Source organism: Onychostruthus taczanowskii, unplaced genomic scaffold (genome assembly GCF_017590055.1).
Source record: "Onychostruthus taczanowskii isolate IOZ18803 unplaced genomic scaffold, ASM1759005v1 scaffold3, whole genome shotgun sequence".
NCBI classification, from domain to species: Eukaryota; Metazoa; Chordata; class Aves; order Passeriformes; family Passeridae; genus Onychostruthus; species Onychostruthus taczanowskii.
The window spans coordinates 25,111,870-25,126,625 of NW_024500349.1; the positions used below are offsets into that span (position 1 = coordinate 25,111,870).

Below are 14,756 nucleotides of genomic sequence, written 5' to 3' on the forward strand. Positions count from 1 at the left end.
CCCCCGGCCCGCGGGGCCGCCGCCACCGCCGGGGACCGGAGCCGCGGTGGCCTCGGTGCCCCGGGACGGGGCTGAGCACCCCTGCCCCGGGATGTCCGTGCGTGCCCGGGATGCGCCGGGCGCCGCCGACCCGGCATGTCCACGTGCCCTCGGGATGCCCCGGGGTGCCCCGGGATGTCCCCAGGGACGCCACCCGCCGTGGCCCCGGTGCTCCCGGGATGCCCCGCTGACCCGGGATGCCCGTGTGTTCCCAGCGTGTCCCCAGACACCTCTGCCCCGGGATATCCCCGTGCCCCCGGGATGCTCTGGGATGCCCCAGGGTGCCCCGGAATGCTCTGAGCAGGCTTCAGCCCAGGGATGCCCCAGGCACCTCTGTCCTGGCGTGTCCCTTTATGTCCCCAAGGTGTCCCTGGACACCCCTGGTCCACACTTGCCCTGCTTGCTCCCTGCCCACCCAGCCCCATCCTCCTCCCGAGTGGGTTCCAGCCCTGGCAGACCCAGGAATGACTCCCAAGGGATTGGGGACTGGGGTGACAAGTTGGGAGGGGTCACCACGGTGGCCTGCCTAGTTCTGGCAGGTGTTCCATGGGGACAGGGATGGGCACTGACCCCACGGCCACCCTGGACTGCCACTCACTGCCCCCTCAGGCCGGTGGGCACTGCACACAGGGGTCCCTGGCAGTTCTGGGGCTACTGGTGGCCAAAAGCCCTGGAAACGGGGAGCAGAGGCTCCAGGGGGTGACCGTGGGTCTCCTCCCACTCGTGCCCTCCCCGTGGCCCAGGTGCAGGAGTGGAACATGGAGGCCCCTCACCTGATGCCGCTGCAGCCGCCGCTGCTGCCGGAGCGGGCGCACGTGCGGGAGGCGCAGCTCCACTCCGCGGAGGCCTCGCTCTGGACCGTGGTGGCCACGGTGCAGGCCATGGAGAGGAAGATCGACCTCCTGGCCACCCGCCTGCTCAGCCTGGAGGGCCGCTCCGGCACGGCCGAGAAGAAGCTGCTGGACTGCGAGAAGACGGCCATGGAATTTGGGAACCAGCTGGAGAGCAAGTGGGCCGTGCTGGGCACCCTCATCCAGGAGTACGGGCTGCTCCAGCGGCGCCTGGAGAACGTGGAGAACCTCCTGAAGAACAGGAACTTCTGGGTGCTGCGGCTGCCCCCCGGCCCCCGGGGAGAGGTCCCCAAGGTAGAGTGTCCCTGGGGGCTGCAGGACAGTGGGGGGACCCTCGGTTCCCCTGGGGAGCGGGCACCGCTGAGCCAGGGGGTCTTGTCCCCACAGGTGCCGGTGACATTTGTTGACATCGCCGTCTACTTCTCAGCGGAGGAGTGGAAGAACCTGGAGGAGTGGCAGAAGGAGCTGTACAACAACCTGGTGAAGGAGAACTATGAGGCTTTGCTGTCCCTGGGTAAATGTCCCTTTTCCCCAGCTCCTGGCAGGACGGAGCGATGGCTGTGTCTCCTCAGTGGGTCCCCAACGTGGGTGGCCTGGTCCCCTGCTGGTGGTCAGTGGTGGCACTCGCTGTGTCCTGGGACCATTCCAGAGGGAGCACTACATGGCTCGTGCTGTGTGTGGGGACAGGGTGACACACCATGCCATGCCAGTGCTGCCCGGGGGGCTGGAGAGGGTCCTTGTCCCCCAGAACCCAGCACCTGAGTGTCCAAGCTGCCTCCAGCATGGAGGTGCTGTGGGATTTAGGCACCTCCTCTGCCGGGAGGGACACCAGGTCCTGGCAGCCTGGTGTGTCCCCAGAGCGTCCCCCGAGGCCTGGCTGACAGGGAGGGGGTGACAGGGAGGGGGTGACATCGCTCTGTGTCCCTGGCAGATGGGGCCCTCTCCAGAAGCGAGGCGCAGCCGCGCAGCGAGCGCGGGGACGGGCCCTGCGTCCCTGAGCAGCGCGAGCTGGAGCAGAGGGAGCTGCCGCCGGACGCCTGCGCGGGTGAGACACCGTGGGAAGACCTGTCCCCACTGTCCCCATTGTCCCCACTGTCCCCACACCACGTTCCCCCACCCTCCTCCCCCCAGGGATGCCCCTCCTCCCTCCCAAATATTCCCATACCCACTGGGCCCAGTTCTCCAGCTGTGAGTGAGGGACCCCAGAAAATCCGTGACTGTTGTGCTGGAGATCTTGGATATCCATCACTGGGAGATCTGTGCTGCCACCCCCTTTGTGTCAGGGCCCATGGGCTGTGTCACCATCACCCAGCCCCATCAGTTGTGCCATTGTCACCTGTCCCCAGTGCCACAGTCATCTGTTCCCAGGGGTTGTGCCTGTCCCCAAAGGCTGTCTCAGGGTTGCCTGTCCCCATGGGCCATCTCAGGGTCACCCATCACCAAGGGCTGTCCCACAGCCACCTGTCCCCACAGCTCCCTGGGGGTGTTGGGTGTCCATAACTGCTGTGGGATGGGGGTGTCCCCTGAGGCCGGAGTCCAGGGGTCACACACCCCGGGTGTGGTGGCCGTGGGTCGCACGCGTGGCTCCATCCCGGCCCCGGCCAAGTCTCTCCTCGTGAACAGAGTCGCTGATCTCCACCTCCGACATCCTGTCCCGGATCAAGCAGGAGGTGGCCTTCGTGGGGGAGCAGCAGTTCCCGGAGGAGCGGGGCATGCCGCCGGACCCCTGTGCGGGTGAGTCTGGCGCTGAGCCTGCCCCCACCGGCGCCGTTCCCTCCCGTGCCCCCGGAGCAGGCTGTGGCCCCCGTGGCTGAGTCCCCGTCCCCCCTGTCCCTCCCTGCAGGCGCGGACGCCCTGATCACCGCGCACGACTTCTTGTCGTGGATCAAGCAGGAGGAAGAGCCCTGTGTCCGGGAGCCCTGGGAGCTGCCCGAGAGGGAGATGCTGCCCCCGGGCCCTGGTCCTGGTGAGCGATCCCCACCATGGGGCTGGGGGTGAGGGGAGCACCCCCGCGGGACGAGCTGTGACCTGGGGACATCCCCGGTGTCCCCGGTAGGACTGACCGGTCTCTCTGTCCCCTGCAGCCAGCGAGGGGCTGCTGGTGAAGACGGAGGAGCGGTGCCCCCACGCCGAGCCCCCCGAGGAGGTGGGTTTGCCGGGCAGCTCCGGGGAGCTGCTCTTCCCCGGCACGGGCTTCGGGACCCCCGAGGGACAGGCGGCGGTGCCGGCGGCGGTGGCTCTGCCGGCGCAGCACAGACTGGGCAAAGCTCCGGGCCCCGAGCCGGGCCCGGGGGCCGATTCCGGGGGCGTCCCCGCGGCGCCGCCGGGCCCCGCCGAGGAGCGGCCGCACGGCTGCGCCGAGTGCGGGAAGAGCTTCAGCGGCAAGAAGAGCCTGCGGATCCACCAGCGCAGCCACGCGGCCGAGCGGCCCTACCCGTGCGCCGAGTGCGGCAAGAGCTTCAATTGCCACTCGGGGCTGGTGCGGCACCAGATGATCCACCGCGGCGAGCGGCCCTACAAGTGCTCCGAGTGCGGCAAGTGCTACAGCCGCAAGGAACACCTGCAGAACCACCAGCGGCTGCACACCGGGGAGCGCCCCTTCGCCTGCGCCCAGTGCGGCAAGAGCTTCATCCGCAAGCAGAACCTGCTCAAGCACCAGCGCATCCACACCGGGGAGCGCCCGTACCAGTGCCCCGCCTGCGGCCGCAGCTTCCGCTACAAGGAGTCGCTCAAGGATCACCAGCGGGTCCACGGAGCCGAGGCGGGGCCGCCGCCGCTGCCGCCGCCCGGGATCCTGCCCCCCGGGGACTAGGGGCCACCCCGCCGCGGACTGCCACCCCCCCGGCACGGGGACAGCCCCCGGCCACGCGGCTTCCCACCGAACCGAGGTGCCCGGCCGGGGCGGGGGGCGGGCGGGGAGCCCCGAGGTGGGGGGACGAGCCCCCGGGTCCCCCGCCACGGACGGACGCTTCACCCCCAGCGCTCCCCCCCACGGACGATGTCGCCGCACGGGGTGGGGGGCAGCCAGCCCCCCTCCGTGTCCCCCCGCGCCACCCCCGCCTGCCGCTCTGTCCCCTCGCCCCCGCTGCTTATTTTTACTGCCCCCCCCTCCCCGCGCCGTCCCGCTGTACAGTGCTTGGGGTGTAGTTTTGTATGGACGAAGCGATACGGAATAAAGTCGTGCTGGGCTGCAGAGCCTTCAGCACCCCCGCCGAGGGTCCCCCGTGCTCTGTGGCCGCGCTCCCGCCCCGTCCCCGGGGTCCCGCGCCCTGGGAAGGCAGCGGCAGCAGGGTGGGAAGGTGGGAATGGCGTGGTGGGACGCAGAGTGGTGGGAATGGGTTGTGGGTCCGGGGGTGCGGCGGCTCAGGAGGTCCCTGTGTCACCGGCTGCGGTGGCCTCATGCTGGTGGGGCTGTGTGGAGACCCCCACTCCTGTCACCGACCCACCCCTGGGTCCTTCCTGTCCCCTGTGCTTGCCCCATCCCCAGGTCCCTCCTACCCCTGATTTGGGGATAGGAGTTATTTCACTCAATTCTTTCCCCACAGAATCCAGGGCCCTTCCTCAGGCACACCAGGGTCCCCAAGCTGAGTGTCACCATCCTCCTGGGAGGCCACAACCAGAGCTGGGTGACCCACAACTGCCACAGCTCCTGCTGCCCCACTGTCCCTTCCCTGGGGGCTGCACCCTCCTGTCCCAGCCCACCAGGACGTGGCAGTCAAGGGGCCCTGGATGCTGGGGGGCTGGAAGAGGGGACAGCAGAGGGGACACAGCACAGAGGGCTCAGCAGTGCTGTCACCCTGATGTGGGCTGGAGATGGAGGGGGGAGACAGTGCTGGGGTGCCCTGGGGACCCTGCACCTGCTGTGGGGACACTACACTTGTCATGGGGACCTCAGACATTCCCTGGGGACCCTGCACACTGCTGGGGACCCCAAGCCTTGCCTGAAGACCCCGAATGCTGCTGGGGACCTTGGACACTTTCTGGGAATCCTGCACACACTCGGGGAACACTGCACAATGCTTGAGGACCCTGGGGACAGTGCTGGGGAACTTGGACACTCCCTGGGGACCCTGCACGCTGCCCAAGGGGCCTTGTGTGATGCCAGGGACCCTCCACACTCCCTGGGGACACTGGACACTGCTGGGAACCTTGGACACTCTCAGGACACTGCACATTCCTGGAACCTGCCAGGCTGCCTGGGCCCTGCACAGTCCTGGGGACCTCTGAGCCCTCTGGGGACACTGCACACTGTCTGGGGACACTGCACACTGCCCAGGGACCCCAACCACTCCTGGGCAGGGGACCCTCCACGTTCCCCCCACGATGTGCATGCCCTCACTGCTCTCCAGGTCTGCAGAGCTCCCGTTCCCCAGCCCTGATCCCACAGTGCTGGGCTGCCCCAAAGGAATGAGGTGAAGCTCGTTTGTCCCACGACCTTGTCCCCATCCAGGGCTGCAGAGCCATGGGACAAACGACCCCCCTGGCCCAGCTCCCGCCCCCACACAGAGATCACACACAAAACCATCATTTCTGGGTTTTTTTGGAGGCGTTTTTTTTTTTTTTAACAGAAGTTTTATGGTTATATGCAAATTAGGTCATTAAATGATTTGCATAAAATGTTCGCACGTCAGCGACTAAGTGTTTCTAACTCCCACCCCCCGACAGGTAGTAAATCCTACTGGACTAGCGCCCTCGGGCCGAGCTGTCACTCGTGTCCCCCGCGGGCACGGCGGCGTCACCTCGGGGCGCTCCCGTGCCTCAGACCCGCGGGGACCCGCCCGGAGCGCTCCGAGCCCGCAGCGGCAGCGCCGCCCGCCCGCGTCCTCTGTCCCTTCCCGCGGGGATCCATCCGGGTGCCGCCCGCGTCACCGCACGCCGTCCCGCCGGGGCGGCCGCGGGCACTCCGTGTCCGTGGCGGAGCGGCTCCCGCCCGTCCCTAGCTGTTGGTGAGGAAGAGGCGTCTGTGTCGGGAAGCGGAGCCGCGCGGCCGCCCGCGGCGCCGGCCCCGGCCGCGGTTACCGAAGGGGCTGCGGCTGGGCACGGCGGTGTCTGCCCAGCCGGCGCTCCCGGCCGGCGGCTCGGGGAAGCCGGGCTCGGCTTTGGGCTGCTCGAGGAGCGGGCTGGGGTCGCGGCGGGGCTCGGGGGGCGGCGGGGCCGGGCTCTGGCGGGCGCCGGCGCGCTCCTGGCGCAGGTAGCGCAGCTCGTCGCGGATGTCCGTGAGGACGCCGAGCAGGCGGAACTGCAGCTCCCGGTCGCGCGCCCGCTCCTCGCGCTGGGTGGCCCGTTCCTCCTGCCACATGGCCAGCTCCTGGTGGTACAGCTGGTCCCACTGCTCCTCCAGGTCGAGCAGGTGATGGATGCTAGTCCTCCAGCTCTCGCGGCGGTCCTCGCGCAGGCGGGAGCAGCCCAGCCCGCGGCCGGGGCCGGCGGCGGCCGGGGCGTCTCCGGGAGGGGAGGCGGAGGAGGGCAGCGACTCCTCGGTCAGGGCGCCGTGCAGCGGGGAGCGGGCCGGGGGCTCCTCCTCCGCCGGAGCCTTCTCCCAGGTGGGCCCCATCAGTACCCTGGGCAAGGCGCCCATCTCCGGGCCCGGGCCGCCCGCCTGCTCCTCGGGATGCGCCGAGTCGAGCCCGCGGCCCAGGGCGGGCAGGTCGGACACGCCCTCGTGCCCCCAGTCCGAGTGAGCGTCCGCGGGGTTGAGGGAGTCCTCGGGCAGGGAAGTGACGGAGCCCTGGGAGCTGCACCGGCGGATCAGCATGGCCTGGCGGGACAGTTTCATGTCCTCCTCCGCTGACATGGGGGCTTCGGGCCCCGGCTGCATCCCCGCGGCGCCACCGTGGCCCCTCTCCACCTCCCGGCCTTCCCGTTCCTCCTCCTCGGACATGGAGGCGTAGGAGACCAGGGACTCGTTTCGCAGGGACGGGGAGATGGCCGACGCGTCTGGAGTGCGCAGCTCCGGTCCCGACTCGGCTGGGAGAGAAGAGAAACCTCCGGTGAGCCACAGCACTGCCCTGGCCCCAGGCTCCCCAACACGTGGATCCCAGCGGATCTCCATCCTGACCCAGAGGATCTCCATCCTGACCCAGCGGATCTCCATCCTGACCCAGTGGATCTCCATCCTGAGTCCACTCCCAGCAGCAGATCTCCATCCAGAACCCCACTGCCAGAGGATTTCCATCCAGATCTCACCCTTCCCAGCAGATCTCCATCCTGACCCAGCGGATCTCCATCCAAACCCCACTCCCAGTGGATCTCCATTCAGACCCAGCAGATCTCCATGCAGACCCTGCTCCCAGCCAGTGTCCCCCCAGACCCTACACTTCCCAGCCCATCTCCACCCCGCCGTGCTCCCAGCGCCCCCAGCCCGTGCTGGCTCCCGCCGTACCGGAGCCGCCCTGCCCCTCTCCTCGGTACTCGCAGCCGCCGGCGGGGTCGGGGCTCTGTCCCGGCAGGCGCGGCACGGCCGAGCCCTCCACGTCGGGCAGGGCCGAGGGCTGCCCGTTGGTGTCGATGTAGATGCTGGGGTGGCTCACGCCGGGCTGCAGGTGCATGAAGGGCTGCTTGGACGCGCCGGGGAAGAACAGATCTGCGGGACACAGAGGATGCGGCCTCAGCCGGTGGGGACACGGTGGCCCCCAGGTACAGATGCTCCCTCAAGGCCATCCCGCGCCATCACTCAGCCTCGCCCTCCCCAGCACCATCCGGAGCCCCCAGGGGGCTGACAGCCCCTAGTGCCAGAGAATCATGGGGTTGGGGAATAACCTGAGCTGGGAGGAACCCGCAGGGATCACTGATCCAGCTCCTGGCCCTGCACAGACACCCCAAAATGCCACCCTGTGCATGCCTGAGAGCGCTGTCCAAATGCTCCTGGAGCTCTGGCAGGGTTGGAGCTGTGACCATTCCCTGGGGAGCCTGGGCACTGCCCTGCACCCTCTGTGGGAAGAACCTTTCCCTGATCTCCAGCCTGACCCTCCCCTGGCACAACTTCATGCCATTACACAGGATTTCTTCCTTCAGCCTAAAGCCCTGAGCTTGGCACATGACAGCCAAGTCTGGGCCACATGGATGGAGCCTATGACACCCCCAGTGAAACCAGAGGGGCCACTGAAAGCATCAAATTAAAGAAGAAAGAAGAACAAAAAAGACCCACTCCTGCAAAGCTTGAGGTGTTCCTACCAATCCTGTTGACCTGGCACAGTTTTCCCAGAGAAGCTGTGGCTGCCCCTGGATCTCTGCAAGTGTCCAGTGCCAGGCTGGATGGGGCTTGGAGCAGCCTGGGATAGTGGAAGGTGTCCTTGCCCATAGCACAGGGTGGAAGAGGATGAGCTTTAAGGTCCCTTCCTACACAAACCACCCTGGGATTTCTACGACTCGCTGATCCCAGGTTATTTCCATGGAGGATTTCTAATCCCAGCACACACAGTTCTCCACCCCGGTGGCTGGCACTTGGGCACAACAGAACCGTGACTCAACAAACCCCGGAGTCTCTTTCCACAAGGCACAACAGCCAGCTGAGAACGCCGGCGTGGCCGGACATCGCTCAGGGAGCGCAGCCAGCGCTCCAGCCACCCTCTGCCCGCAGAACCGCCACCGCTCACCCGGGTCCAGGATGATCTCTGGCTCCGAGTCGTGGCTGGCCTGCAGGAAGGTGGAAGCCACCATCTTCTCCAGGGGCGTGAGGCGCGGCTTGTGGAGCGGCCCCCCGGCGCGGTTCATGGGCAGGTGCTTCTTGGAGGTGATTTTCTTCTTGACGTCCAGCCGCAGGTCGCGCCACTTGTGCTTGAGGTCGTCGATGGAGCGCTCGGTGTAGCCCAGGAAGTTGACGCGGCTTTGGATTTGGGTCCAGAGCTGCTTCCGCCGCACGGGGTGAGCCCGCAGGGCCTCGGACCCGTACAGGGCGCTGAAATGCCGGACCACATTCCAGACCAGCGTCTCGGTCTCGTCATTGGAGAAGTTGGCCTTCCTCTTCCGGCCAGACGCTGGCATCGCCTGCGAGGCTGCGGCAGAGGTGGAAGGGGCACAATTGAACCTCGGTCCCCACTCCTCTCTGTCAGCTCCTGGGGGGAACATGGGGCTGCGGGAGCCCGAGGGAGCCGCGGAGGAGGGAGCCGAAGCAAGAGCCCCGGAGGCATCCATGGCAGGGGAGGCTTGGGCCGGGGAGGATCTAAAGAGCCGCTTCGGCACAGCACGCGGCACGGGCGCACCGCATCGCCTCGCCCGGCTCGAGGGCACCTGGGAGGGGAGAAAAGGAAAGGGCAGCGGTGGCTGGTGGCAGCGCGGGGGGACGGCGAGGGCCCCCCGGCTCTCTCCAGCCAGAGGCACCCGGGAGCCCCCGGGCAGGTGCCACGGACGGGGACGTGGCCGTGCTGCGCGTCAGCACCACGGCGAGGGGCTGCGGTGAGCGCCTCGGGCACGTGGGACCACGGGGCTGCCTCAGAGCACCTCAGGGCCAGGCTGAGGGCGATGGGGACACCTCAAGGCCACGGCAATGCCGGCCGTGACGGGGAAAGTCTTGGGCATGGTGAGCACTTCAGGATCCCGGCCAGGGCCTCGGGGCCACAGCACCGACCAAGACCTGAAGGACAGGTCCAGGGGCCTCGGCCACAGTGAGCACCTCAAGGCCATGGTGAAGACCTCGGCCGAGAAGCGGGCCTTGGCGAGGCTCTTGGCCATGGTGGGAGCATCAAGAGCCCAGTGAGCACCTCAAGCTCCTGCTGAGGACCTTGGAGTCATGGTGAAACCCACGGGCACAGTGAGAGCCCAAGGCCATGGCAGAGGCATCGCGGAAGGCCTTGGCCACGGTGAGCAGCTCAAGCTCCAGGACAACCCTGGCACCAGGACAACGACAAGGCCATGGCAAGTGTTGCAAGGCCATGGTGAAGACCTTGGCCATGATGAACACCTGAAGAGCCCAGCGAGGAGCTTGGCGCCACAGAAAAGACCTTGACTATGATGAACACCCCTAGCTCCCAGACAGGATCTTGTGGACACAGCAAAGACCACGGTGCTGGTGTACACCTGGAGCTCCCAGTGACCACCCTGGGGCCACGGCAAAGACCTCGGCCATGGTAAACACCGTGGCCACGGTGAACACCCCGAACTCCTCGTGAGGAACTTGGGACCACCTCAAAACCCCTGGCCGCAGCAAGTGCCCCAAGGCCACGAAGAAGCCCTTGGCCACGGCGCACACCTGGCCCGGGTGTGCACACCTCAAGCTCCCACGAGGACCACGGAACCACAGCAAAGACCACCGTGCCCACCCCATCCTCCCATCGCGCCCTCGACCCCCGGCAAACCCCGGGAGCACCGCAGCAGCCCCGCGGTGCCGCCGAGGGCCCTGCCATGCCCCGAGCCCCCTCCCCATCCCCGGGGCCCCCCGGGGACAGCACACCGGGAGGGGACAGCACCGGGAGGGGACAGCACACCGGGAGGGGACAGCGCACCGGGAGGGGACAGCACCGGGAGGGGACAGCACACCGGGAGGGGACAGCACCGGGAGGGGGACAGCACCGGGAGGGGAGAGCGGAGCGGGAGGGGAAAGCACCGGGAAGGGAGAGCGGAGCGGGAGGGAGGGGAGAGCACCGGGAGGGGACAGCACACCGGGAGGGGACAGCACACCGGGAGGGGACAGCACCGGCAGGGGGACAGCACCGGGAGGGGAGAGCGGAGCGGGAGGTAGGGGACAGCACACCGGGATATCCCACCGGGACCGGATAGCACACCGGGACCGGATAGCACACCGGGAGGGACAGCACAGCGGGAGGGGACGGCCCCGGGAGGGACACCACAACCGGACAGCATACCGGGACCGGACGGCCCTGCCGGAAGGACAGCCCCGGGAGGGGACATCCCACCGGGACCGGACAGCACAGCGGGAGGGGCAGCACACCGGGAGGGGATTGCACACCGGGAAGGACAGCACACCAGGACAGCACACCGGGAGGGACAGCACACCGGGACATCCCTGAGGAAGGAGACATCCCTGCAGTCCACCCGCGGGGACCGCGGGTACCCACCGTGGATGTATGCCGTGGGGGTCCCCCGGGGTGATACATCCCTGTACCCCCCTCCCGAGGGTGCCGTGGGTACCTGTGGGGCTGTGTCCCTGTGGGGATCCCGCCATGCCCCCCATCCCTGCACCCCCGGGTAGGTGCATCCTACGCGGGTCCCACCCCGAGCACCCCATGTACCCCCATGATGGGGTGTCCCCATGGGGAACCCCCTGTGTCCCCCCCATTCCCAGCCGTGGTCGTGTATCCCTGTGGGGGTCCCGCCTGCTGCACCCCTTCCCCTCGGTGCTTCATGCCCACCTGCGACTCTGTATCCGTGTGGGGATCCCCCTGTGGCCTCCATCCCTGGGTGTACCCCCTGGGCCTGTGGGGACACCTCTGTCCCTGCCTGGTGGCCTCCAGCTGCCCCTGACCCTCTGCAAACAAGCAGAGTCATCCCCATACCCCGTCCTGCCTCAGGGACCCTGCTGTGGGGGACAGGGTGCGCAGTGCAGGGACCCCAGGGTGCCCGTGGGTGCCACTAAGGCTGGCACAGCCAGGACAGGGTGATCAGCCAGGTCCTCACTGCCCGCAGGTGCTGCCATGGCCCTGGTAGCTGGGTGGAGATGGCACAGCTCAGGGTGGCTGTGGAGGCCACCATGTCCCCAGGAGGGAAAGGGGCGTTTGGGGTTTTGGGCTCTGGGGAGCCCCGGGGAGCTCTGCCCCACTCCCAGCAGATGTGACAGCAGAATAAAACCACCCGCGCTTCGCTTTGCTGAATTCCAACTTTTTAATGCCTGTAACAATCCTCCAGGCACCACGTGGTGACAGCAGCCGGAGGCACCCGATTCCCCCGTGGGATGGAGCTGCTGTCCCCAGCACGGGGACACCCCAGCACCACCCACATCCCCCCATGGCAGCCACAACGACCCCACTCGGGGCAAATCCCCGCTGGCAGCAGCACCACGTTGTTTCCTGCTGGCTGCAGCAGCCGCTCCCTGGGAGAAGGTTCTGGCAGCAGCTTTGTGTCCCCAGCACTGCCACTGCAAACCCCACGGCACAAGTGCAGGGAACAGCGGCCAGGCCGGGCTAGTGACAGCCCCAAGGAGCTCCGGCCCCTCCCGTGGGCACCAGCGGGTCTGGACACGTGTGGCTGTCACTGCTGGGCAGGGGTGTCCCCGAGGAAGGCTCGCCCTGCGCCGGCTGACACCATGTGCACCGCGTCCTCCAGCTCGTAGAAGGCCTGGAAGAGATCTGGCGAGGTGGCCTGGCACTCCAGGTACCTCCGCAGCGTGGCCAGGCTCTTCCAGACCTCCCGTTCCGAGGGGCAGGGCGGCACGGCCGCCTGCTCGCCCGCGTCCTCCCCCTCCGTCACGCCCTCGTCCCCGTCCGCCTCCGCCGGGTCCCCGTCGCGCTCCGGCCGCTCCGGGCCGAGCGGGCCGGGGGCCGAGCTGAGGGACACGGCCTCGGCGCCGGCATCGGGCGTGAAGCCGGCGGCGCGGAAGCAGCCGGCGATGAGCCCCGGGGGAACGTCGCCCCAGGCTTGCGCCAGCATGTGCAGCACGTCCAGCAGGCTGGGCCGCCCCGCGCCGCGCTCCGCCGGCAGCCACCGCAGCAGCCGCCGCCCGTAGTGACCCCTGAGGTCGCCGGCGACGCCGCGGTCCAGGGGCTGGGCCAGGGCGGTGGCCGCAGGGACGAAGACCATCCTGACGTTGGACAGCTGGAGGTAGGGGTGCGCCTCGTGCTTGGCCAGGAGGAGGAGGACGCTCTTGCCCCGCCGCCGCATGCCCTCGTTGAAGTCCCGCAGCCACTCGGCGAAGAGCGCGGCGGTCAGGCCGGCCGGGCTGCCGGCGCGGTAGCTCCACGGCATCTGCTCCAGGTTGACGCCCCGCAGGCAGCGCGGCCGGGGGCTGTCCCCCACGGCCCGCAGCGGCATCTTCTCCGAGCCGCTGGCGTTGGCGCAGAGCAGCAGCGTCAGCCGCTCGCCGGGGCTCTCGCCCTTGCCGAGGGCGCCGGCCGGGAGCGGCACCGCGGTCTCCCCGCAGGCGAAGATCTCGGCGGGCGCGTAGCTGCGGAGGAGCCCGGGCAGCACCGTGCCGGCCCAGTGCTCCGCCGTGGGCTGCTCCGCGTCCCCTTTCTCCGCCGGCGGCTTCTTGCCGGCGAGGCCGTGGCGAGCTCCCAGGCGAGCCAGCCAGCCGCCGGTGGGCTCGGGATCGGGCCGGGCCGGGTGCCTGGCCCTGAGCTGCAGCAGCGGGCGGCCCACGGGCAGGTCGGCAGCGTGGGCACCCTCCACCCAGCGCAGCAGCGCGGCCTCCAGCGCCGCGTCCTTCCCCTCCCGCTTGCGCTTGCGCTCGGGGTCGCCGTTGCGGTGCCACTCGCTCAGGATGCGCTCCTTGTTCTTGATGATGCGGCAGATCTGGGGCTGCGACACCCCGAAGCGCTTGGCCAGCTCGCTCTGCGACACCTTGGGGCCCTCCAGCATCTCCAGCACGCGCACCTTCTCGGTCAGCGACAGCTCCTTCCGCTCCTTCCGCGGCGCAGCCGTCGCTCCCTCCGCCGTGCCCGGGGAGCGGCCGGTGCAGGGCCCCGGGCGGTGCGGGCTGCCCGTGACCCCCAGCCCCCCCGGCTCGGCGAGGCCTCTCCCGCAGCGGCCGCAGGCGTAGCCGAGCTCCGTGCCGCGCCCCAGCCGGTGCCGCACCAGGTCCGGCTTCTGCCCGACGCCTCGGCCGCACTCGGCACAATCCAGCGGCGGCTCCCCGGGCCGGCAGCGCCGGCTCTCGAAGGCGGGGGGTGCGGCGATGAACCCCCCGTTACCGGCACCGGGGTTCGGCTCCGGCTCGAGGACGCCGCAGTAGCTGCAGCCCCGTTCCCGCAGCGGGACGAGGAAGTCGGCGGGGCCGGCGTGGCGGGACGGGGGCGAGCGGGGCGGCGGGGACACCCCGTCCTCGCTCTTCACCTCCTTCCCCCGCCAGTCCCCTGCGGAGACAGGAGCGCGTTGGGGAGCGGCCGCCTCACCGGGAATCCCGCGGGACCAAGCGCGCGGCCGGGCGGGATGCGGGCCGGTGCCCGACTCCCGCTCCTGGTGCCACCCGGCCACGATCCCGCCCGTCCCCGTGTCGCGCTCACCCTGGGAGGGGCCGGCGGGTGCCGCGTGTGGCCGGGGGCTCTGGTGCCCCCCGTAACGCCCCGCTGCCGCCGCCACCCCCTCGTCCCCTCGCTCCACCTCGGCCAGGATGTCGGGTTTGGTGATGGCGTAACCTGTCACAGAGACAAGAGGAGGGACAGCCGGTGATGCCACTGGCCATGCCAACGGACATGCCACCAGAGATGACATCGGTCACAACAGGCCAGGGTTGGCTGCCCGTGGTGATGGGTACAGGCGGCCGGTGTGGTCCCGTGGTGACCCTAGAGCCACCCCGGGACCTCTTGCTCCCGGTATCAGCCCGGTGAATGCCGGTCTCGCTCGCGGCCAGGCCACGACCGGCAGTGCGAGGAGCGGTGCCAGGATGGCCCCGGTGCCTCACCCAGGTCGACGGAATGCTGGCGGTCCTCCTTCATGGCACCGGCACCGTCCCGGTCGTCGGGAAACGCGGCGGCAGCTGCTCCCGGTGCTGCTCCCGCCGAGGCCTCAGCAGCGCGAGGGATGGCGATGCCTGAGTGATGCCGCACCGGGATGACGACGCGCGGCCGGGCGGCGGGACGCGGCGTCGGCGGTGCCCTTGGGGGCGGTGGCGGGGCCGCCGAGCCCCGGTGGGCCGCGGTGGCGTTGCCGCACTTGTCCCTGTCCCCCCGTCCCCGTCCCCTCCCGCCCGCCCGGTCCCGCCCGGTGCCGCCGCCGCCCCCGCCTCGCGCGGCCCCGCTACCCGCGGGGGGGGGGCGC

General features: G+C 69.2%; 3 protein-coding genes across 5 annotated transcripts in view; 1 reads left to right on the top strand and 2 right to left on the bottom strand.

The window, feature by feature from the left end:
- Positions 1 to 776: 776 nt before the first annotated feature.
- The window catches only part of LOC121338026, a 33,177-nt gene continuing 19,197 nt past the window's right edge, over positions 777 to 14,756 (top strand). The window contains exons 1-19 of the mRNA XM_041408569.1: positions 777 to 1,184; positions 1,278 to 1,404; positions 1,822 to 1,935; positions 2,514 to 2,624; positions 2,734 to 2,856; positions 2,975 to 3,699; positions 5,556 to 5,836; positions 6,286 to 6,567; positions 6,805 to 7,010; positions 7,308 to 7,504; positions 8,386 to 8,562; positions 8,812 to 9,000; positions 9,074 to 9,284; positions 9,434 to 9,561; positions 12,108 to 13,058; positions 13,174 to 13,452; positions 13,494 to 14,054; positions 14,144 to 14,249; positions 14,350 to 14,484. Coding sequence (XP_041264503.1) covers positions 798 to 1,184; positions 1,278 to 1,404; positions 1,822 to 1,935; positions 2,514 to 2,624; positions 2,734 to 2,856; positions 2,975 to 3,699; positions 5,556 to 5,836; positions 6,286 to 6,567; positions 6,805 to 7,010; positions 7,308 to 7,504; positions 8,386 to 8,562; positions 8,812 to 9,000; positions 9,074 to 9,284; positions 9,434 to 9,561; positions 12,108 to 13,058; positions 13,174 to 13,452; positions 13,494 to 14,054; positions 14,144 to 14,249; positions 14,350 to 14,484 — 5,290 coding nt within the window. The 5' untranslated portion in view covers positions 777 to 797. The remainder of the gene's footprint in view (positions 1,185 to 1,277; positions 1,405 to 1,821; positions 1,936 to 2,513; positions 2,625 to 2,733; positions 2,857 to 2,974; positions 3,700 to 5,555; positions 5,837 to 6,285; positions 6,568 to 6,804; positions 7,011 to 7,307; positions 7,505 to 8,385; positions 8,563 to 8,811; positions 9,001 to 9,073; positions 9,285 to 9,433; positions 9,562 to 12,107; positions 13,059 to 13,173; positions 13,453 to 13,493; positions 14,055 to 14,143; positions 14,250 to 14,349; positions 14,485 to 14,756) is intronic.
- LOC121337998 lies at positions 5,471 to 9,116 on the bottom strand. Its single transcript, XM_041408522.1, has 3 exons — positions 8,486 to 9,116; positions 7,273 to 7,473; positions 5,471 to 6,857 (listed from the first exon to the last, which is right to left on the bottom strand). The coding sequence occupies exons 1-3, from the start codon at positions 9,021 to 9,023 to the stop codon at positions 5,827 to 5,829; spliced, it is 1,770 nt and encodes a 589-aa protein (XP_041264456.1). The 5' UTR covers positions 9,024 to 9,116; the 3' UTR covers positions 5,471 to 5,826.
- Positions 11,885 to 14,750, bottom strand: LOC121337995 (tigger transposable element-derived protein 3-like). Of its 3 annotated transcripts, XM_041408517.1 has the most exons (3): positions 14,401 to 14,750; positions 14,003 to 14,134; positions 11,885 to 13,852 (listed from the first exon to the last, which is right to left on the bottom strand). In XM_041408517.1, exons 1-3 carry the CDS (start codon positions 14,432 to 14,434, stop codon positions 12,033 to 12,035), a joined length of 1,986 nt encoding a protein of 661 aa, XP_041264451.1. In that variant the 5' UTR covers positions 14,435 to 14,750; the 3' UTR covers positions 11,885 to 12,032. The 3 variants fall into 3 exon arrangements, with proteins under 3 accessions (XP_041264451.1, XP_041264448.1, XP_041264449.1); XM_041408514.1 differs by having other exon boundaries at positions 11,885 to 14,134; positions 14,401 to 14,707; XM_041408515.1 differs by lacking the exon at positions 14,401 to 14,750 and having other exon boundaries at positions 14,003 to 14,210.